The sequence below is a fragment of the Camelus ferus genome, chromosome 21, assembly GCF_009834535.1.
Source record: "Camelus ferus isolate YT-003-E chromosome 21, BCGSAC_Cfer_1.0, whole genome shotgun sequence".
Lineage (NCBI taxonomy): Eukaryota > Metazoa > Chordata > Mammalia > Artiodactyla > Camelidae > Camelus > Camelus ferus.
This window is the reverse complement of record NC_045716.1, coordinates 598623-622795: the sequence shown is the minus strand read 5'-3', so window position 1 is coordinate 622795 and position 24173 is coordinate 598623. Positions and strand designations below refer to the sequence as shown.

At 39.9% G+C, this 24173-nt stretch overlaps 1 protein-coding gene across 4 annotated transcripts in view; it reads right to left on the bottom strand.

Moving 5' to 3' along the window:
- Positions 1-1461: 1461 nt before the first annotated feature.
- EDEM3 (ER degradation enhancing alpha-mannosidase like protein 3) overlaps positions 1462-24173 on the bottom strand; it is a 60980-nt gene continuing 38268 nt past the window's right edge. The window contains exons 13-20 of one of the 4 annotated variants that reach the window (XM_032463537.1): positions 23797-23921; positions 20064-20229; positions 19656-19810; positions 18619-18775; positions 16321-16512; positions 14826-14991; positions 11612-11797; positions 1462-5390 (exon numbers count right to left, since the gene is read on the bottom strand). In XM_032463537.1, the coding sequence (XP_032319428.1) occupies positions 4981-5390; positions 11612-11797; positions 14826-14991; positions 16321-16512; positions 18619-18775; positions 19656-19810; positions 20064-20229; positions 23797-23921 (1557 nt within the window). In that variant the 3' untranslated portion in view covers positions 1462-4980. The remainder of the gene's footprint in view (positions 5391-11611; positions 11798-14825; positions 14992-16320; positions 16513-18618; positions 18776-19655; positions 19811-20063; positions 20230-23796; positions 23922-24173) is intronic. The other 3 variants (XM_032463539.1, XM_032463540.1, XM_032463538.1) reach the window with 3 other exon arrangements.

Below are 24173 nucleotides of genomic sequence, written 5' to 3'. Positions count from 1 at the left end.
CCCTAAGACTCTATTGGTTCCCTGAGCTCACTACTGCTTGGCCCATTTCTATCAATCACTCCTGATTAGTCTATTTCTATCACTCCTGATTGGTCTATTTCTACAAAGCTCATTCCTAATTAGTCAACTTTTGTTACACCTTATTTGCATGTGATGTTGCAAAGTGTAGACTGGCAGCCTATAAAAGCCTGTGTAAACCTACAGACGGGGTTCAGAGCTTGGAGTGTTAACTTCTCTGGGCCTGCCGGCGTAATAAACTTGAGTTCTCCAACCCTCCGAGTGCTGCTTGGTCTCTCGCCCAGATCCAGGTTGCTGTCACAACTGAGCTGTAACACACTTTGCTGCAACAACTGAAAGGTAGAAACATGCTCTGAGACACCATAGGACTTCTAAACTTAAGTGTTTTGCCCACTGTCATCTGGAATGACAAGCATATTCTTTTATGGATTGAGAATCTCCAGTTTTCCATCAGTGGCCTCCCACAGACTACTTCACTGAAGAGGGGAGATGGAAACCTCAGACCTGCAGGCTTATCAGGGTAAGCTGAGAGCGAGGCTTCGAGGAATACAACCTTCCTCGCTGGCAGATGCTGGCACTCGCTAGTCGCACCCTTATGTTACTTGGCTTCTCTTAGTAGATGGACGGCTTAAAATTTGCTTTACCCAGAAAAGCCAAGCAACTTCCCTTTTGAAATCTTCCGAGACACTATTGGTTCCTTTAACTCTTCCTCAAATAGCAGTGCATTGTCCTAGAGGAGTGGAGGCACGCTGAGACTGGGATTAATACTCACAGAATCTGAGAATGGGTGCTACGGTTTGTAAACTTTAATCCTAGGTAGGGAGGAAGTGGTCAGGTGGAAAGGCAGTGGCTGAGCAAACAGTGAGTAGAGACTGAAATGGGGGTGCGAGGAGAACTGAGACAGGCAGGGGGTGGCACACTGGGAGCAGCCTGGGCTCTGGAAGTGAGCCAGCGCCCCCCGCCCATTGCCCAGGCCCCCCTACAGAAAGCCATTGTCAATACGTAATAGTGATTATGATTAGGTCTTTCAAGATACGTGTTCAGAAGCCCTGGAACAGTACAGATGGAGAGCTTAGTATCACAGTATTTGAAAGTAGCTGCTCAAGGAAATGGCCTCACTGGAATTAACAGGAGAGAGGTTAGCGTTACTTTTCATGACAATATTAAAAGGCTAACTGGTTTTATTAAATATCAGTAGACTTGAAACATAAACATGTTACCAACATGGACACTGTGAATCACTAACTCTAACTCCACTCCGAAAGTCTGGCACTAGCTGAGTTATGGAACTGTTCAATGTATGTTTGTGTTTCTATACCCTAAGCTGTCCCCCAGATTTACTCCCCTGGGGTAAAATAAAAATTAAAGGGAACGCAGAGTGGTGAAAAAAATTTTAAAGATATCAAAGTATAAAGATATGCAAAGTGATGCTAAAAATTAAAATTAAGATGAGACCAGAATATTTACATATTTTATTAAATCTTTACAATCAGTAATTATAACCAAATACACAATTATATACAAGGATTATATACATTTTGCCCAGACTTTTACATCACAGTACATAGTTTCCCTTAGAAATATTGTACACATTTATCACCAAACAATAAAATCCAACAACAGTAGTGTTACAGCACCTGTTAGTACAGACATCTTTTTCATAAATTACATCATAAGAAAATATACGGCTGTAAATTGGGCTTTTAAAAATGTCTTTTATAAAATCTGAACATACAATATTTCATTCACAGAATGTTTTTTTTTCTATGTTCTGACTGAAGCCTTGTGCATAAAACGACCAGTTGTAATGTTTACTAAATGCACCCCCCTCTCTAAAATTGTAAGTGCTATTTGAATTACCTGTGCTGAGCTTTCTTTATGATGAATTTGGCATGGGGTTTGGTAAGGGAACAAATGCTGGTTTTACTATAAAAAGGGCTGTGTGATGGTAATTTAAATTAAAAAAAATCTTGATAGAGTAATTAGGTTAAAATCAGAGAGTGCACAATTATTCATTTTACCCTCCAATACGGTGGGGGGAAAAAAAAGAAAAGAAAAAGTATCATGTCAAAAAATTTGTTCTGAAACAACACTTGTATTCCTACTGGAAGCCTATTAAAAGTTACAAGGAAAAAAGGAAACCAACCCAACCAAATATCCCACCCCAAACATACCTGGTAAATTGCAGTTCTCTCACGCCTAAAGCTTCATGGGAAAAGTACTGAAAATTAGGGCATATCGTTTCAATGGACTTTCCTAAGCAGAAAAAAACTATAGCTATTTTTAGTAGGTAAACAAGTTAAGTTTTAAAACTTGAAAATACCTGAATAAAATACCTTCTCTACTATCTAACTTTTAACTTTCAGATAAAATCCTTACTTGATTCCAGGTTTGTAAACATTGTATAAATCCTTCTTAGTCAAGCAATGTTATGGCTGTGGTAATCACGTCAGCTCTTCTCTCTATGCAGGCAACGTTAACTGAGGTAGACCAGATGTTTCTAAAATTCAGGGTCACATACAACACCCTGAATTTTTAGGAAGTAAATAACATGCTATAAAAGGTATTTAAAAAACAAAACATTTTAAGAAAAGCCTAATGTTGAAAGTTTTTAATGAACTTGAAAACAACTTCGTGGCAGTACGTCAATTAAGAATGGAGAGTCAATGACAACGTTGGAGTTTTGAAGCTGAACCTTATGCTTTCTTTCCTTAGCTAGGGAAAAATCAAGTATAATTCCTTCTGGGTGTTCAGTGTAACTTATTAAGTTTTTCTTTTTTTTTTTTTAGGGATTCATTTTTTCCCTAAACAAGTGAACAATTTGCTTCTAGACCTCAATGAATGGCAACAGCTCCCCCTAATGGCCAAAGGAAGGACGCGTGGCAGTGGGCTGGCTTTAGCTTGTATGCCACAAGGTCTCTGCTGGAAGTAAAACTACATTGTTTTGATAACTTAGAAGTTGGGTTTAGACGACAGTGGCTCTGAGCTACAAACACAAAATCAAATTAATGTGTATAAGGCTTCTGTAATCCAAGTCTTACAGGGACACCTGCCCCTGTTCCCCAAGCCCCAGTCCTATAAATCAAGGCAAGTCAAGCAATTAAGCTTCAGCTATTCTGGCAGCTTTGCAATTAAGGTGAACGAAGCACTATGTCTACCCTTCTGTATACTTTATGTATTCTAGTTCTACCTTCTTATACCAAATTTCACATGCAGAGAGACAAAATACCCATTTTAGTGTTGGGTTTAATTAAGGGCCAATAAAGGTCTCGTATACTACCTGCCCCCCTCCCCCCAAGTGAATTCTCTATGAGGTTTATCACTCACCGACCCAATTACGTTTAGCTGGGATTTTTGAAAGCAGCTATTTACCCCCTTATAAAAGAATATGTTTACCTGGGATCTATGACATACTGTACATGAATATACATAACTACAATATGGGACTGCTGCTCTTTGAACAGTTCCATATACAGTTTAAGTTCACCAGTACCTCAAAAACTGTGTTTTAAGAAAAGGTAATTATATAATGTCATGGAATAGAAAAAGGAAACTAAGTCTCAAATATTCCTTTAGAACTGATTCAGGTAAGCTTAAAAAAAATAAATAAAATGAGTAAAGCCATGATTTCAACTACAGGGCTGTCTACAGGTATCGGTAAAAAAGGTTTTTAAACTTAAATGTGGCCAGCAGCAGACTGCCACCGAGAAGAAAGGGGGGTGTTAATTCTCATTAAGCTGTGGCTACACGTTAGCTGCTGCTGTGCTCTCTACACAGGTCACCAGAGACTAGTTTTCAAGTCCATATCAGAAGGATTTTTTTTTTTTTAAAGCAAACTTAAAAACCATGATTCAACAGAAAACATGACAGACTCCTTAGGTACAACTTTTAGAAACCATAGTCTCAAAGGAGGAAAAATAGTAGTTACCCCAGCATTTTCAGATCACTACCACAGTTTTATCATGGCTCCCTAGGACAGGAAAATGGAACAAAATGTCTTCAGCTATTGGCAACGCAGGCCTTGTGGCTCAAAATGCATACTAAACATGGGATGGAGTAAGGCTGATGGCTGGAGGCAGTCACCTCCAAAGAAATGAACTGGAAAAGACTTCTAATTTGCCCTAGCAGGATATATAACCTCAAGTTCCGTTTCAGAGTAGTCACAGCTTTCCCTGTGGAAGGCCCAATGGCAAGTTCATACTGCAACATTATAGTTTCTCCCTTGCTCCATTTTTCAAAAGTATTAAGTAACCAATTTCCACAATATGTCATATGACCTTTTTACCTGGTCCCAATGATTAGTCTTTATGCAGAGAACTCACTGAGAAAGTACACTGGCTTTGCCTTTGGTTTAAAGGAAAAGGACATGGTTAAGAGGGGAAAAATCAAGTCATCTCGATCATGTGACACAATGAGGCAACTGACAGTGACGAGCAAAGGCCGTCTGCCCCGTGAATGCACTTGCTTCATACCCTCTCAGGTCGCTTTGTTTTTGTGAAGGCAGCATAACCCGAATGCCCACAATACTCATACGTGTCTTCCCCAAAGAGCCTCTGACCCCCGAAGCAAGAAAGCCGAGCTTCCTTTAGAAACATCTACAAATTCGTATTCCCCATCTCAGAGTTAAGGGAATTTCTTATCTATCCAGAGACGGCAGGAATCTGGCTCCTAGGAATGCCCGCTAATCTCGCCCTGGCCTGAGGTGCTGCAGGGTGGTGCGGTGCTGTCACCTGAGGGGGGGGCCTGTGAGTTTCCATTTTTGATGGGACAGTTTTAAACAAGGTCAGTTCTAACACAGCATGCTCCAGATCCCTATGGTAACTAGTTCTCCCGGTCAGAACGGGGTTGCTCGTCACCGCACTTAGAGTCTCCCATGAGAGAGCCTGCTTCGCCTCAGGGTGTCTGTTAACCACAGTTTACCTTTTCTTTTTAAATACCTACCACCAGGGAGACTCTGGTGAGTCAGAGCTCATCCTTCTCCATCATTTCAAACGCTTCTATATCTTCGTTCCAGTCTGCTAATATGGCGTCTATAGGCTGGCCCTTTTTACCCCAGCTAACGTTAGGATTGGAATCCTCCTCAGTTTCTGATTGCTCTTGAAGCTGGTTATCTAGATCTGTACATTCGCCATCAAGACTCGTAGTCTCATGGTTTTCTGTGGGATTAGAATTCTGTTCAGAAGGAGAAACGCCTGCAGCAATGTCCGTGTCTGCTGGAGATGATGATTCTGGGTGAGAGTTTGGAGAACTTTCTTCAGGAGACTCTTGGTCAACCAAACCAACCTCCTGAGAACTTGACACGATCTGTTCAGCACTCTGATTCTGAGAGTCATTTTCAGAGGATGGCAGTTCTTCCGTTTCCAAGTCAGGATCTGTATGTGAAAGAAACAAATTCATGCTACTCTCCCCCTCAAAACATGGACTATCAGACTTGCAAAAGCACACTGATTTTTGCAATAAAACGAAAAAATGAAAGTTAAAGAAAATCATGTTAATGCGGAATGGTGAACATTAACATCGAAGGGTAAAAGACTGCCTTGTAATAAAGCAATCACATTCATTTTGTACATTCATTTTGCAAAATGTAACATTTGAAAATAAATGTTCTTTGAAACTGAAAGGAATGACTCTAATAACTGACAAGACTGCCTTCACTGGGTATTAGTAAATGCCAAGAAATATACTAAACAATGATACTGTTAAAATTCATGTACCTTTGCACTGGATGTCTAAAATTTATGAAATACCCAAATTCAAAAAAACCTGCACATCAGAACATACGAAACAGAATCAATTTTAAACAGCACATACCATTGCTGTATTTTAAAATAATATTCCTTTGAAAAGTGAAATTCCCACTCAGCAAGCCATGAAGTGGGGATAATGCAAAATGTTGAATTTAATGATATTAATGTGGTTGACTGAATAAAAGTTTCATAAACACAAGAACTGAGATTATTTACAAAACATCTATTCCATTACTGGAGGTCTGTGAATTATAAGATATAATCACAGAGCCCACTGGAAGGCTGAAGAGCAGGTTAAATCTTTTGTAATGAATATACAGTAGCACCGCCAGAGGCATTTTTAGGGTTCCTACAGAGGTACTTCAACAGCACTGACGCTCACATGCTGCATCCTCCTCAGACTCTGCAGTCGGTCAGCTGGCAAAGATCTTACGCGTGTCCACTGTGTGGCACTGCCTTTCTGGAGCCTTCCGTCCAGCTGGGGAAAGTGACGTTTACGAATAATCACACAAATAAACAGAAAACTCTGGGACACGTGTTACGGTGTCAGGAAAGAATAAGACTTGAGGATTTCCTTCAGAAAGTGACACCTCATCTGAGATTTTAAAAATAATCAGAGTTAACTGGTAAAGAAGGAAGGGAAAATGGACCTATTATAAAAGCAGAAAAACAGAAGGAAATCCAAGTGTGGGGGACAGCAGAGGAGGGGGTGTACGTACACCCCGACCAGGGAGGGTCACCTGACTAGGGGCGTTTAAGCAAGTTCTTCGGCGGGGGGTGCTGGTGGGGAAGGGGACAAAGGGAGAAGCTCCCACACATTCTCTCAGCTGTGGAAAAGGTACACTTAAACTTGACAATTAGGGAAACCATGATGGAGCCCAAAGAAGTATCTGCCTGCTTCAAGCTCACTCATGCGCAGCTATCCTAAGTTGAGGGAGAGTGAAAAGAAAAACCTTCCAGCTTCCTTCTACATCTTACTAATCTAGGTAGAAGGAGAGGAAAAGGTGTAGGGCTGTTTCATCTAGTAATAAAGATTGCGCTGTTGGCAAAACGTGACCCTCGGGTTACATATCGTGTCCTGCTACTTTGGACGTGTAGCTAGTAAAGCAGCGTAAGGAAGCAGAGCAGCCCGTGCACCCGCGGGGGGAGGAAAGAGCGAGCCGTCTGTGCTTTGATTGTGCTGCACATTTACACTCAGAGCAACTCAGTTTTCAAAGACACTATTAAGACAGTAAAAGAATTTGATAAGGAGGGTAAAAATAAGGTAAACAGGCAAACACCAGTAACCCCTCTGTAGCAGCCGTAACTGGTTAGAAATAAATTAAGTACCCTTTTCACAATAAAAATAAAAGCTACAAAACACAGAATAAATTTATTTTGAAAAGTACAAGGCCCATCTTGCTTAACACTATAAAATCTCTATGAAAACAAACAAGATTAAACTCATAGGTAAGTGGATGTTCCTGGATGGAAAGTCTTAATATTTAACAAAATCTTCCTATTTATATGTGAAGCGTGCAATTACACAATTTCAAAATGAATCCCATTTCTACGTCTTTTTGTTTTCTTTTGGGACCGAACAGAATCATTTTAAACTTTCTACGGAAGGATATACATCAGAGAAGTCAAGTTAGTGAGAGGAGAGCTGCCTTATAAGATATTAAAATTTATTCAAAACAGCAAACGGTTTTATTATTGGCACGTAGATTAGCAGAAAAGAAGAACAAGCCCCAAACAGATCAAAATATATAAGACTATTTGATATTCTGCAAAGTGGAACAATCAGCAAAGTAAAAACGGCAGCTGGAGGAGTCAAAAAAAAAAGAGGTCCCACCACACGGCTACAAATCTGCACCCTGAGGTGCCCGCTGTCACCGTCCCCAGCAAGCAGGAGAGCAGCCCCAAGAGTGCAATGACTGCATCACTAAAGTCAGTCATGGTCTATCAGAAACACAGGAAGCAAAGGCAGAACGAAGAAAATCTCAAGATACAAAGAGAACTATGGAGTTTTAATCATAAGAGGACAAGGGCACCTGGGCAAAGACTTAGAGTGGATGGTCCACAACCATTCATTCATCTCTACGACCAGCATTTATGGACAGAAGGAATACAGAGGTGAGACACAGGGGAAGTGTGATGTCATCTAAATGTCACAGTACAACCACGTTAAGAAGATGTTCTTAAATATGAAAATGAACGTGTGTGTGTTCATGCGTGACTGAAGCATTGTGCCACACACCAGAAATTGACACAACATTGTAAACTGACTAGACTTCAATTAAAAAAAAAAAGATGTTCTTAAATTATACCTCGGAGAATAAGAGAAAATTTCATAAAGAAGGTAGCATTTAACCTGGGTATTTAGGATGCCTAAATGTCCATAAAGAGGAAAAGGCCATGGGAGCGGGGCAGGGGCTGACAAGGCATTTCTAGAAAGAGGGGAGAGGTGAGCAAATGCAAAGGTGGAAGAGAAGACACGTCGGGGTCGGGGGAGAGAGGCCAGCGGCTCAAGTACCGACTCTGCTAACAAGAATGTTTCAGACGCCCCTTTCCAGGCAGAGGACATCTGCTTATATACTTCATTTTTCTTCTCAGACTCAAATCCTGCCCGAGAGCAATCTACGTTCTACAGATCAACTGTAGGACAGATTCACCCCAGCCAAGTTCAGTGGGCGGTAGTCTTAGGAAAAGTGACACTGCCAGACTTGAGCAGTTCCAACCATGGGACCGTTCTTTTCTTCCCCCCATTTCCTCGGTCTGCCCTTTACCAGAGAGACACGAGCACAGGAGAAGCCCTGAAAACCCCTGTCCACAGCTCCTGCGGCACTGAGCCGACACTGTGAGTACAAGCATGACAATGTACTGAAACCTTAAAATGCTGATTTCTCTTCCCCCTTGAGAAATACTATTGAGAAAAGGCAATTGAATCTTAATTGCAAACTGCTTCAACTTGGAGCTAAAGGTAACAACGCGGTGCCTTTCGTGTGTGGGCACAGGGTGGGCATTAAGTACCTTTACAAACTCTTAAAATTCCAAGACAGGACACAGAGGGACATGACATCAACACTTGTGTGCATAACGTAACTTCCAGAAGTGTGGCTGCTTTGACCCCAGAAGCACCATTCCCACCTGATGAACTACCAACGCTTTTCTTCTGAAGGACGTGTAATAAGGTATCCGGACATTTCTGCCGGCAGACAGCGCTGTCGCAGGTATTTCTACGTTAATGGCTGGGACTTTTCGTCAGAATTAGAAGGTGAGAGTGGGAGTAGGGGCTTTGTTCTGGGGTTTCTATTTTCTGTATTAGCACGTGGGAAGAATTGCTCTCAGTCAGAACGGTGGGACTGTGTGAGGGAAGGTGTATTTGCAGAATGAGCTGTTTAGAAGGGCACTCTGGAGGACACTGTACCCGTCAGATTTGAAGGACGCTGCTGTCTGGTGTGCTTACATACTCCTACCTAGTGCCTCGGCACAGGATGGCCAGGTACAGAGCTGCGAGACAGGAAAAGAAAAAGGAGGTGCTCCTTCGTCTTGTTCAGTGCTTCTCAAAGTGTAGCTGAGTGCGATGAACTAAGATTAAGATGCTTGTTTAAAATTTCAGATTATGATCCCTTGCTTTTCAGAGACCCTGATTCAATATTCTGGAGTGGAACTCAGGAATCTACACTTTTGACAAGTACGTCAGCTGATTCTGATGCAGAAGAGAAACACTGACGCATGCATTAACGGCACAGGACAACCCACAGATGACCGCTGCTGGGCGGCAACTCAGAGTACCTTCCTAAGTGAATGAAGCAGTTGATTTAACAAAACTATTATCACTGATTTTTGTTACACTGACTATTCTGCTGTAACTTGTTGCTGATTTAGTTAGTAATGCCATACAGTTCTTGAAAAACCTATACAAAAAGGGGGAGATTTTCCAAGACGTTTTGCCAAAAAGATCACTCTACAACAGAATCAGAGTTCAGAAATTTTATAGGTTATCAAAACTTCTTAAAAAATATAATTTAAATAAAGGTCCTTAAGGGAATACTCAGAATTTTTTTTTTAATTTTGGTAATAGAATTGATCTTTTCTCATATCCTTTCTCTGGCAAAGGAAGCACATGCTTTACCTTAATCTCATAGTCCTAACTCCAAACACCCTTACACACATATGGTTTTTTTTAAACATTATACACCTGCATTCAAATAAAAAGTGATCAAAAGTAACACATGCCATAACAACGTCTTTGTCAGAGTGACTCTCGCATGGGTATGGGCTAGAGAATCCACCTAGCAGATGAGGTATTTAATTCACAGGAATTGCTTTGATAGGATCGACAAAATTATCATTATGGGACAGCTGACTAGACATGAAAATAGAAATCTAATCCTCTACATGAAATCAGGTATTATCAAGGTGGCCACTGAACCAATATATACATATGTGCACATGCATGTGTGTATATACGTGTGTATACACACATACACACATACATATATATGATTTAAGGATTATTAACGCAAGATACTTACTACTATTGATAATGTAGCTTGGAATCATTTTACCTTTTAATATTGCTGCTGAAATTCCAATGGTAGCACAGAATAGGGGGGAGAAAGCAAAGGCATTAAAGAGTTATATGGAATAATAATTTGCCTGTGTCCAATGTGCCTAAATGCATATACACAGGAAAGAAGATCTGAGTTGAACAAAAGGGCTCAGAAAAGGCACACAGGAGGATTTAAGAAGACCAGAAATCCTTTCTATTTTGTTCTGTTTCTGTTTATACATCCTTTCAGCCATCCATCCTACTCACTCCATAGTGCTTAAATAGTCGACATCTGAATGAATCGCAAAGAAGAAAAAAGCAAAACAAGAAGACAAGATGAAACACTGACTTGGCTAGTGCTAGATTATCTCTAAACCTTTCTTTTTTTTTAAAATTGTTCCACTTGGAAGTTATACTTTATTGAATCAGTTTCCTACACATCTGCCAAACATCCCAGGGGATCCAACAGCCCTGTACAAAGTACATGGCTTTATCCAGGGCTGGGATGGGTAGAGCCCTCTCTGCAGTGTCTCCAGCGGGTGAGAAAGACGGCCGTCACACAGGGTCACAGCCTATGTCTGACGGTCCACCTTTCCTCGAATTTCTCCTCTATCCCTGGTGTGAAGCTATAAAAGGGTACTAGCAAGACCTTGCATTAACACAGTAATTTGGGTTTCAAGGAGCTTTCAAATTACTAACAAACATGTTGGCCCAGAGAGGACTAGACACTCATGAATTAAGGCATGCTATCTTGTTTTTCAGGCCAGGCGTGTGCAACTCTTGTAACTTACAAACACGTACGTGATAAACGTAGGTTTTGGTGGAGAGAAGCTGCTAGGCTTCTACTGCCTGCACTGAGACAGTGGTCATCTGATTACAGGTGGCGTGGTGAGACCCAGCCATTGTTACATACAACAGCATTCTATACAACCTCTTTTTATTCCTCATAAAAGAAATGGAAGATGCAGGATCAGTGAAATTGAATGGTGAACGTCTGTGGATGTTAAAAATGACTCTCAGTGTAATCTCGTGTATTTTTATCACTGGGCAGAATCACAGCAAAAAATATAAATTACATATAAAAATATAATTCTCAAAACATTCCAACTCGGCAAACAAAGCTAAGTAAATGTTTCACTACTTTTATTTCCAAAAGAAAAACGTATTTTGAAACCACCTTCTAAAAATTTTTACTTCTTTTACCAGTGAACCATAAATAATTTTTTGGTAACTCATCTTCATTATCAAATTAGTAAACTTAATGTTAAGCTGAAAACAAGTGTTTTTTTGTTTGTTTTGTAACCCTTACCTCGATCTTTTGCTTTGTCAGAAAGGAGCACCTCGACCTCCTCGTATTCCCGGATAGCGTCCAGTATGATGCTCCCTTCTTTACTGAAGAGGAACAGCATGGGGATCTGGATGTCATCCGTGTCCTTCCCGTCACCGGCCATCTGGAACAGAGGCGCCGTGTCGCTGCTGCTCCCCTCATTGTCATCTGGCCAGAAGTGAACACGGCAAACAGAAAGACGTTCCTCCATTAAAAGGGTCTACCTACCAACCTTTACTGTTTTTCACCTGCTGACGGCATTGGTTTTATGCATCAAGAACTGTAACAACAATCACTCTTGGGGCCCACTAATTGTACTCCCAGAAATTTATCCCGAGGAAATAATTCAAAAGAAGCAAAATGATCTACGCCCGAAAAATTTACTTGGAGTGCTTTTTGTAACCGTGAACAACTGTAAACTATTGTAAGTAAATTTACAGTGAACTACTCGATGGAACACAGAGAAAAATGTTATTATTACATAAAACGGCGGAACACAAAAATTCTATGATTATGACTATAAAAATTTCATATGCTTATGAAAAAGCCTAAAAATGGAAAAATTCTAAGACTTGAATTAAAATGACAGAAATACGAAATTTCATTGTTGTCTAAGATTTCCTCTGGCATTATATTGCTTTACCAAACTACACACTGATAGTCCCTTTTAATATAGTGTTTGCAAAGAAAAATTATGACTATTGTGGTTTTTCCTCTGTAAGTTAAATGAAATCTACCGTTAGTTGACACTGGCTAAGTAACAGTAGTGGGGCTGCTAAATACAGTTTTACTGGCGACGCCCGTCACGGCCAGCCCTAATCTCACATGCCGGCCTCCCTGGAGAACCTGCCTGTCCCTGCTCAGAGAGCGCGTGCGGACAGGACCTGCTAATTCTCTCTACGTGGAGAACACCATGAAGAACCCACCCCCTTAGCAACTACTGATTAGACAAAGGATGGCTCTCTGACCCTCAGTCTCTCTGGACAACGTGGAAGCGGCACACAGAAAGACTGCTTCGGTTAGCAGTGGGCAGAGGTCCAGTTAAGTGACATAGACTCATGGCTTAGGTGGCAATTTTGGAATGGTCATTTTGGAACTGATAAGCAAAGAGGGAGCAGGCTGGTGAGAAGCTGCAGAATGAAAAAGAACCGCAAAGAGCTGCAGAGAGGAGAGTCCAGGAGGACGCAGAGAGAGAGACAGGGAGATGAGGAAATGCCAGCAGCCGTCATGGTTCCTGAGGACTTTTAGTTCCCATTTCCACTTCCTTAGAGCACTCGTTGTATTTCTTACTCTTGGGTTCAATGAAAATAATCCACTTCCATCTAGTAAACAAAAATCCCTTCTTAAACCAGCTTACACAGATTGTTTCGTGCAGCCATACCATTTCCGGGATGATCTGCAGTTTTAGCACTTGCAATAAACAAACAACCAGGTCCTAATGTGCTCATTTGTAACACAATTAAAACCAGTAAAAACCAAGCGAAACGCTTCATCAGAAACAAAAAGACTTAGGGGAGAGAAGTTACAACACAAGAAAGTTTCCCTCTGCAAATTAAATTTTCTGAAAATAAGGATCATTGCCGCTTATTTACCCACAGAACTCAGCACAGGGTCCCGTAACTAACAGCGACTGATGAGAACATTTGACTTGACAAACCGTGTAGCGTACAGGACACCATGAGAATCAAACTTCACCAAAAAATAGGGGAAATCTAAAACAGTCTGCATATGTTCCAGACTTTATTTTTAATATTTTTAAAGTCTTAGTAAGAGATGTTCACAATGAGAGTGATGGCAAGCTATTAAATTCTTCAATAAAAACAATCTCAGTATGAAAAATAACCAAGGATAAAAAGATGATCTAAATGAGGCCTCAGCAAACTTGAGCTGTAACTGGCCAGACAGCGAATATTTTATTTTAGCCTTTGTCGTTCGCTGCTGCAACCACTCAACTCCACCACGATAGCCTTAAAAGCAGTCATAAATGATATCTAAACAAACTGACATGTGTGTTCTAATAAAACTGTTACGCACAAAAACAGGCAGTGAGCTGAACTTGGCCTGCGGGCTGTAGTTTGCTAACTGCTGATTTAAGTCATTAAGCAGAATTTCTCCTTCCTTAACTAAGGAAATGTACGCATTCATTAAATTCAACACTGGAGTGCCCATATGGGCTAAGCAAAAGGAACAGTAAATAATTCTTCACTGAAAGAAATCCTACTATTTTATTTTAAATCTCTTCATTTTATTTACCTTAAATTCAGAAAGGGGATCTACCCTACTTAGAAACAAATTCAAAATGGATTTCTCCTGTGAGGCAAACTGGGCAGAAGAACTAACGCTACAAACAGGAACGTGACCTCAGGTCTTCCGGTTTTTTCTGAATGTAAACTCCTATTTGCTCAAAGCACAGAAAAATTTATATTTTCCCTGACAGTCATGGCCTGCTTGTCATGATAACAGTGATTTTTTTTTTAAATGAAAAATAAAATAGCAAACACACTGGCTGAAATACATGGGTAAAATAATTTGAAGTTTGTAATTTCAATGGGAAAAGACCCAAGGAGATAAAAATTCGCTAGGAACTAGTACCTATAGCTATGATATGTCAGCGATTATAAGAAATGTTATATATGTTACCTTCAAAACTTAACAACCACTTAAAAGGCACTTACTACCATTTTCACTGGAGCTCAACAAATATTCTACTGAATAAACGGATTAAGAAACTAAAGCTGGGCCAAGGTTATACCACGATTTTGTGGCAGAGTCAGGAACTGCACCCCTGGTCCTGACCCCAAAGTCTGCATCTATGTCGAGGAACGGGCATTTTTAGTGGCTCCCCACTGGAGGTGGCAGGGTGTAATTTTTGCCCCTACAAGGCTTTGGATCTTGTGGGCATATTTTCTCACCCATCGTACTGGGTGCTTTTTTACCACTCACCCCCATCACACCTTCACACTTGACCCCAAGTACTTTTACCGGCATTAATGTACAGAAACGCAAATCTAGACTTTCCAACAAGATATGAGGTATGTACCAATTAATGAGAGTTATTGGATTACTCATCCATTATTTTGTCTAAGTAAAGCAAAAATAATATGACAAACTATTTGATAAAATTTTGGAAAATAAAAGGAAAAAAAATCCTAAAAATTATCTCCTATTCAACACAATGACATGGAGAATGACTTACCGATAACAATGCCACCAATGGCCCCAGCATTCTGGATGTTGCGTGCCTTTTCTGCAAACATGCACTGTCCCCTTTGTATCAGGGCGATTTTCCCCATCACTGCCTCGGGGTTAGTAAGCTCTGAACAACCATTGTATGGTTTACTGCTTGCAACAAATCCTCTTGTCTGTCAGAAGTAAAGGTAATTTAAATAATCTGTTATCAAGTCACTCCTTAGTCATTAAAATTCAGTTTCTAGAGCTTTAAGGAGACCACATTCTTTTCACATAATAAGACATCCAATATACATGTAGCATAAATTTGTTTTGAACATTTTTCACATCCTACTACCCAAACAATATTTCTGTTGTGCTTCACAGTTAATAAAGTTATTTTTACATAAATTACTAACCCTGATCTTGAAATGACTCCGAGCAAAATAACAGACAATATTTTCATCTTATATATGGGGAAACTAAGATCCAAGTTACATAATTTGCTCTAAGATGCAATGTTAGTAGGTGGTCAAGTTGGGGCCTGTAGGCGGATTCACTGCATACACATCCCTGTACACACAACAGCTGGGAACTATTTTTAAACTGTCACTGGTAACTAGAAAAACTACTGAAAGAGGGAAAAAAGTGGATCTACTGTACGTGAATCTGCAAGCAGTTCTTCCTAGAAAAACTAAATCCACCAGAGAACTGATTTTAAAGATGTGAACATAAAGATGTCTTAAGATCCTTCTCTCTCCCAGAACGTGAGCTCCACGAGAGCACAGACCTTCGCTGGTTTTCATCAACTTGATATATAACAAATACCTAAACCGTTCCTAGAATAAGAGTTGCTGAATGGATGTATCGGTCTATAAACTCACCCAGCTTTAAAACACACACTAGGAAGAGTTTAAATTAGGGGCGACAGAGCTCAAAGCCCCACTGGCTTTGCGTCACCAGGCTACTCGGGCTCCGCCTAGTGGCCAGTTCGGCCACCAGCTGGTTATATGAAGGTGCGAACTGCCCAGCTCTGTAAGTCTTTGTTTCCTACACTAAAATTCAGAGGATGGACTAGCTTTGTGGTCTTCCGGGCTTGCTCAGTGGACCCGCAGCGCCCGACGCCCTCCACAGCCATTTGGCCGGGGCACTCTCTGCTTTAGCCCTTCTCTGCTTTAAGCCTGCGAGTCAGGTGTTTGCTCAAAGAAAGGTTCTAGTAGTTACGAAGTCTGAAAACCATTTTTAGATAAATTAACAGCACTGAATTAGAGAACAGACCAAGTCTTTGACAGTATCTGAACAACATTTTAAGTAAAATTCTATAACCATATTGCATACATAAATTACAACTCAATCTTTTCAAGATACCCGTTTAATTTTAATCTCCTTTAATTTGTGAGATTGAATATTTAGGTGTTTAAAATCAGTTAAAACTACTAAATCAGAAAAGAGACTAAGAAATCAGACAACAGTTGGGTAACATTTCAACTCAGTTTCAACAAGCATATCGTACGCGCACACACCTCTTTATGCTTAGACAGATCCAGCCCGAACTGGGCGGGCCCAGCGGTTAACACCACGCGGCCAAAAAACGGGTGCGAGACAATCTGCACCGCCCGCGGCGGCAGCTGCTGCTCTTTCTGCTGCTGACTTGACAATTCAATCATCTCCTGCATGAACCTCAGCCCGTCTTCAGCGTCAATTGAACTAGCAGCCTAGGGAAGAAAGAGACTGATTTCACCCTGCCTTTCTGGAAACTTTCAACCTTTTGATCTCTTAAGCACTACTGCACTATAATCTTCTACTCTAAAATGTCTCCTTTCCGTTTTGGTCTCTACCAAACATGCATGACCTTATTTGTTCTCAAAAGCATTACTTCTCGAAATAGTTCCTGAATATAACATTGTGGCTTTTATCAATGTTCTCCATTGCTCTGTAAACCACTTTTGATACAAATCGAGAACTGGACTTCCACCAAATCACCAAATGCTCACTTTGTATTTTCTCCACCGGCTGCCCTTTCAAGAAATAAACCTCATATCTGAGCCACAGTTCCCTTCTTTGAAATTATGAACCAACAACCAGATTAAATTCAAAATGTAAGTATTGGGCACCTAGTACTTCCAGCACCTGACCAGGCGCTGGGACACAGTGGAGTCTGTACCCACAGGAGGGAGCATGTAAAATTAGCTGTGATGAAACTCCTCAAGCGGGAAGGTGGACTAGGAACACAGACAGGGGGGTGAGTGGTTCTGTCAGTGTGCACCTGGGAAGTATCTGGAACGACCATCAAACTGAATTAACAGAGGAAAAGCTGAAGAACCCCTGTGACTAGAGCAGGAACTACAGCAGTGCCTGACACCACAGAAGAGTCAGCGGGGCCTGACAGAAGTTAGAGGATGGAGAACAGACGGGAGCTGGGAGACAGAAATTCAAGCTGACCCCGAGCTTTCCAGCTTTGCTGACTTATCGAGAATGAAGACAGGGTTGCTGGAGATGGAGAACATGGCAGGGAGCGCGCAGGGAGAGAGAACTGACAGACAGGCTGAGATGCAGAAGCGTATGACAGCTAGATTAAAGCTGGGCTGAAGGGTGAAGTTCGGAATCAGGATTACGTATGTGTATCTAAGAAATCATGTGTATAAAGGTTATAGTGGAGTTTGCAGAAATAGATGAGATGGTTGAAGAAGAGGATATAAAAGAAAAAATTACGCTCCAGATTCTCGGGCGGTGCCTGCGCTGAGTGGCCGTGCCAAGAGAGAAGAGCTGCAAAGGAATCTACAAAGTAATGAACAGACAAGTGGCATGCTGCTGCTGGAATGTTTGAAAAAGAGGCCAGTCAACAGTGACACAACAGTTCAATCACGTAAGGATTAAGGGGCCACTGGCTGGCAGTTACGCCACTGGTGACCGAGGTGAAAGCAATGTCACCAGAGACGCCCCTCCCACTGCTGGGGAGTGAGGCGGGCACCCCGTAAGGAAGGGGGCAGGAGACCAGTTAAGGAGGGATGTGTTTGTTTTTTCTGGCTTTTTGGGGGGGATTGTAGGGGGAAAGTAATTAGGGTTTTTTATTTGTTTATTTATTTTAACGGAGGTCCTGGGGATTGAACCCAGGACTGTGTGCATGTTAAGCTACTATTTAAAGAAGATGGACGTGGCAAGAACAGAAATGAGAGAGAAAACCGCCGGGAAGGGAAAGGCGAGGTGGCGGGAAGGCTGAATTTGAGGTTAAGGGATATCTGAATATGGTTCTAGGCTGAAACTACTTCTCAAACTATGCAGCTTCCTCAGAATTAATGTAGTAATAAGGTGGATAATTTAAAGGCTTCAGGTTATGAAAACTTTTAAAGACAAAAGCAACAAAAACTTCCCAAAGAGGATGTAATGTTTCCTAGGCAGAGACAAACTAATGCAGATTTTGGTTTCTATAATGAACAAAATGCTTAGATTCAGTAGCTCTTTGGAAACTAAAATAGTGTAAGATACAGACATACAAATACAAAAACTAATTATCTTTTAAGATTATGTTCTAAATAAAATAGTGGGAAGACAAGGGACTGAGAAGCAGAAAACTTAAGTTGGAGCCCTACATTTGATCGTATTAACTTAAGCAAATTACCCAACCTTCGTGATTTAACTGATTTATACTACAAAGGGGCTGAATTAGATGGCTTTCCAAGATACTGCCAAGTCCTAAAATTCCGATGCTAACTTTAAACCACACACGTAAAGTTTTTTAAAAGCCAGTGTCATCATCTTATTAAAGCTAACGAGAGCAGAGAGGGCAGAGATGGCATCCAATCAGTACCGCGATGTCTTACTTGGACTGCGTGCTGAACCAACTGGACTCGCCCATCTTTGAGGTGAATCAAACTCACCCCCATCTTCTTCAAGATTTCTAAATGCTCGGGGTTAGTGGCCATGAAATCTCTGGCTCTCAGAGGGGGTTTAGCTCCACTCCTGAAACTCTCCTCTCTGCTAAAAGCAATTACAGGCAAGGCTTAAAAAACTACATGTCAGAATTGGAGAAAAAAACATAAGGCAAATAAAAATAATGTTAGATATTTACAAAACTGCTAGTTTTAGACTAGTGAAAATGGAATACCTGGAAACAGTTATTGACCTACATACAACTTAGGTTTTCAATAAGTGATACAGCTTTCAAACACATCTTACAGTTACAAAAGCATGTGTATTACCTACAAAGCAGTATCAGTCAGCCATTAAAACTACCTGAAGGTACAGAATAGGCTGGCTTGGGGATTTGCTACCATTTATTTCTCCCTCCCTCAAAAAACAGGTGTTTCTCTCAATATTTTAAAAGCAAAACAATACTTATATCAGTGAACAATAACATTCAGTTGAATTTTTTTTTTAATTTCCAAGTAATGGCTTTCCTAATGTAAGTATTTGGAAGAAAATAAACTCATTAAGGCAAACATTTTTATTTAACAACCAAGAATAAGCACCTTACCAAAAAATCAAAACACAGTATTTTTACTACACAGAAACTACAGATAAAAGGACAAATACTTCCTACATATACAAGATGTGGAAACATCTGATGAAACTATTCTGTGTAAAAATGTCCTAGGGAAGTTAAAAACTATCACAGGCTGCCACTATTACTTGGTGGATTAAAAAGATACACAGAAAATTTCCGTAATAGTAAAAAGACATTAGTGCAGAATAAACTTTGCTATCTTACTAACCAATGATTTCAATTTTAATCGGTGGTAAGTGCATACTTCAATATTTTTTATCTAAGTGAATGTCTTCTTGGGGTTTGATGTTCCTTATGCTGTCGTTTACTAAGAATTAACTTTGATACTGACAAACATGAAAGAAGCCATCTTACACTCTGATGATGCCTCTCGGACAGCTCTTGTCCACCACGTTTTTCAACGGTTCGCGAATGCTCTGAGCATACAGGGGGTCATTAGGGAAGAGGATCTGAGTGTTTGGACAAGTCCAGTCAAAATTACTGTCATCCAGTTCTGTATACTCTGAAGTCTAAAAATACAAAAGAATTTTATGTAAATAACAATAACTGTTTAACTTAACACTACAGTTTGTTCAAAGGAGACAGTAAGGGAAAGGTAACTGTAAACAGGATGTAATAAAAGAAAACAACAAAAAAACACCTGCTGCCACTCTATTCTATTTACTGAATTCTAATCATGGATTACTTCTCACTTGGGAAAACAAAACTAACACACAGAAGTAAAAAAGGGAATAAGACATTTAATTCAAAAACATAACCTACTGTGTTCTTCTTAGAGATATTCTGATTTGTAGTAGAAAGCCAGAGAGGTAACAGATGAGCTTCTGTTGTAAAGATGTAATCTTCAATGTCAAAAATAATGTCTTCTTTATCCGCAAATAACAGGTAAAGATATTTAAACATTTCCGCCAAGAAGAAAGAATCCATTCTAAAATGAAAGGTCACAAGTAAATCTAAGATCATAAAAATATCCGAATGCCAACTATCTGAAAGCCACAGAATTAAGGTCAATAAACTTGTCTACACAAGTACAGGTGTCCAAAGAACTACAGAATGCATCTGTCCCCCGGTGGTAATATGCCTTGACGCCAAGCATATTCCAAGGAAATGAAACAGATCAGAGGGGCTGCGTATCACACAGACAGACTAAATCTTGTCAGCACTGCAGACAAGATTTTCCTACGGGCCTTCTGAGGGACAGTTTTCCATTTCTTCCACAGAGAACCCACAGCAGGGAGGTGATACAGATGAACTTAACTACTGAGAACCATTTAAGAATCTTCAATTAATACTAATTGAACTGGATAAAGTAATACAATTGTGATGCAGCTTATTATGCAGCCATTTATGTGATAAGCAAGAAGGCTTTAAAAGTAAAGGAAATCATTTACAAAAAGTTACATGAAAAAAGTACAACACAAAATCACATGGACTATCATAACTTTGTAAACATTCAAATATACCTCAAGATGGGAATGTAAAGAAATAAAGGGGATTAAAAACATGTCACTTGACAGATGACTTAATGTTACAATGTTTTAATAAACATTTAAAATAAAAGCTTTAATGAAATTAAAAGTGGCAGAAAAAGAGCACAGTTGTTATATGGAGTCAGAATAACATGGAATTTAATTAAATGGTCTACCTCCCAAAGCATCCCAGGTTTTAGCAGTTACTAGACAGGGTATGTAGTTTCACAGCTCTGGCCAACCACAATTCCTGGCACACAGTAGGCACTCAATAAACGTTTACTAAAGTGAACACAAGTTTATAAACAGCGTAACTAAAGAATCAACTGCAGAGGCAATTGAACATAGCGGTAAAGAGCAAAGGCTTTGGAAATAGAAAAGACCTTCTGATGACTAGCTGTGTGACCTAGGGATATTATAAAAGGACTGTGAGCTTCAGTTTATCCTGAAAGGACACAATAATAATACAGGTCTAACAGTGGTTGAAATACTAGTACACCAGAAATCGACACAACATTGTAAACTGACCATACTTCAATAAAAATACAAATAAAAACTTCTAACCCCCCCCCAAAACAAAGACTAAATGAGATGCTATAATGTCAACTGTTTAGCATAGCACCTGGCATGTGTATGAGCTCAAAAACAGAGCCGTCATTATTTTTCCTAGGCATAAATAATGTTTTACTTTGGAACAACAACTCACAGTAACGTTTCAAAACTTCTGAACGTTTTGGATGTTAATCATTTTAGAACAGATAAAACACTTCCCTGTCAATCTGTAACACACCTGGGGTAATTTAACTTCTTCTGGAGGACTGACAGTTATTGCCATGAGCAAATGCTGGCTTGAGGACTGTAAACTGATGAGCAGGGTATTGATTTTTGGCAAAGTTCAGAGCTGATTATGAAACAGATGGTTCGAAAGTACTTAGAAAAGAATAGAGATTTGGGGAGATCACTGCGGTATGAGTTGCGTAAAGCTAGGAAGTGTGGGTATTGTATCACATAATCACTTTTGTAGAGGAAAACAATACATATATGCACAAATGCACACACACAGGCACTAAAAATGTCTGGCATCCTGTTTATAAAACTGCCAACAACGGTTACCTCAGGATGGCAACTAGGGAAAGATTTTCATATTCTTTTTGCCATTTAAATTATTTCCAGTGACCATTTACTATTACAAAAATACAGATATTTCTATTTTGAAAAGTGTGTGTGTGCATGCACAGCTTGAGTGTGGTTAATTCTGGATGCAACATTTTAAGAGACAGTCTATATCCTGGAATACAACCAGAACGGGGCAAAAGCAGTGCTAACAGAGCGAGAAACAATGTCATATGAGGAATATTCAGAAGGAGAAAAAAGAAGGAGGTTAAGTTTTGAAAAATGGAACTCTCTAAATAGAAAGTAAGCCACGTCTTCCTCTGCAATTCCTCAACCTGCTATTTTCTTTTCTACCACAGCTCGTATCAGACAGTTGTGATGATTTCTTTTCATATCTATCTTCTTCACTGACTACAAGTCACAGGAAGGCAGTGACTGATTCTAATTTATCTTTTCATCCTCATGCCCAAGAGTGCAGCATCTGGCATACAGTAGGTGATTAATTGCTGTCCCTTGAATGAGTAGCCAGTATAGCATACAGTCAAAAGCCAGTCTGCCTTGATTAGAATTCTGACTTAATCTTACTAGCTGTGTGACCTTAGGCATTCCCTCATCTCTCTGTGCCTTGGTTTCTTCATCTATAAAATGAAGACTGTAATAGAAATTATACTGCATAGGGTGGTTGTAAGGATCAAATGAGTTAAACATAGAAAGTGCTTAATTAAGAGTGCCTGGATGTAGGAAGCAGCCAATAAATGTTACAGATAAATACACAAGCTATCTGCTTTCATTTCTCGTTGTTGTCTGCATTCCTGCTTCCAGAAACCGACCCATCTCTTACCAGCTGTGGTCAGGGAAGGACGTTCCAAGCCTGATTAACTATTATCTAAATACTCCGAGTGAAGGACTGGGGGCCAACTCTGTGAGTAGACAATGAATGTGGGTTTCACCTGCCCGTAGCTCCTCTGCCCGAATTCCCTTTTACTACTTTATTTTTTTCTAATTTTTGCTCATCCTTCAGGATACAGGATGCTCCAGAAATCTTTCAGTGACTGTCACATCCCAATCCACATTTCACATCCCTTTAATATGTTTCATAGCACTTAAAACAATGTTTTAAAGCCTGTTTATCTGCCTGCCCCAGTGATTCAATGACAGAAAAGACATAGCTTCTTATCTTTCATCTTCAAAAACTACTATAACTCTGGTCCATAAGACACTTCAGTAAATATCTGTGGAATGAACATTTCCTAACCAAATGAACAAATAAACTTTAGTGTTCATTTAGAGATGTGCTGCTACGTTCTGGACAGTTAAAATAACCAAGTAAGTGATCTCGGAATAACGGGAATGTTAGTAAATATCATAGTAACCAAAGTGCTTTTTATACCTTGAACACTTCACGTCATTTACATCTATCCAGTAACAATGAAACAGAAACTGCCAAAGGTCTTCCCCAGCCCTCCAAATCAGCAACAAATCAATATACACGTTAACCATAACACCGCTTTGGAGGAATTCTTGGCTGAACAGAAATCCTAATTCAGATTATTTATCATCATCTTAGCAATTTCTAACATTTCACACACTATAAAACACTACTAACAAAGACGAAAACCCCAACATGTCTAACACTCCAAAGACCAAAGTACTGACGTTTAACAATCATTTATTCATCTTTTAAAAAATCACGTGAGCACCTACTATATGCCAGGCACTATGGTAAAAATATATAAACTTTCAAAAATTTAAAATCAGCCTATTGAACAGAGTTTTAAAAAAAAAGCACAGTGAACTAAGGTTTGCATCTTGAAATGCCCTTTGTAAAGGCACTGAGCTTCTGTGAACTCTAGCAATCGTTCTGTGCCATTACAGAGTTACCGTGAGGAGAGCGGAGGTGAGAATCGTTTTACCTGTCCTCATGACTTCCAGTGCGAACATCCTTCATGGCAGCAAATCCGCAAGGCACTCTAGCATATTTATTTAAATTTTCAATAAGTGTTTTCCCTACTTCAAGGTAGTAAGGATCTCCTGTAGCCTATTAAAAAGGAGAATATATGTATACATACATATAGCTTATATATTACCATATAACCATTCATCAAATATTTATTGAGTACCTACTAGGTGCCAGGCAATGTATTAGGCACTGAACACTTGGTACATAAAACCAAGTTCTGAAAATAAGCCATGGATTGGCTTTATAAATTTCTTAAAACACACAACTGGAAAGCTGTCAAACTGTGTGTCTTAGGCTTTAGAAGTAATTTCTAATGCCCAGAAAGGCTGC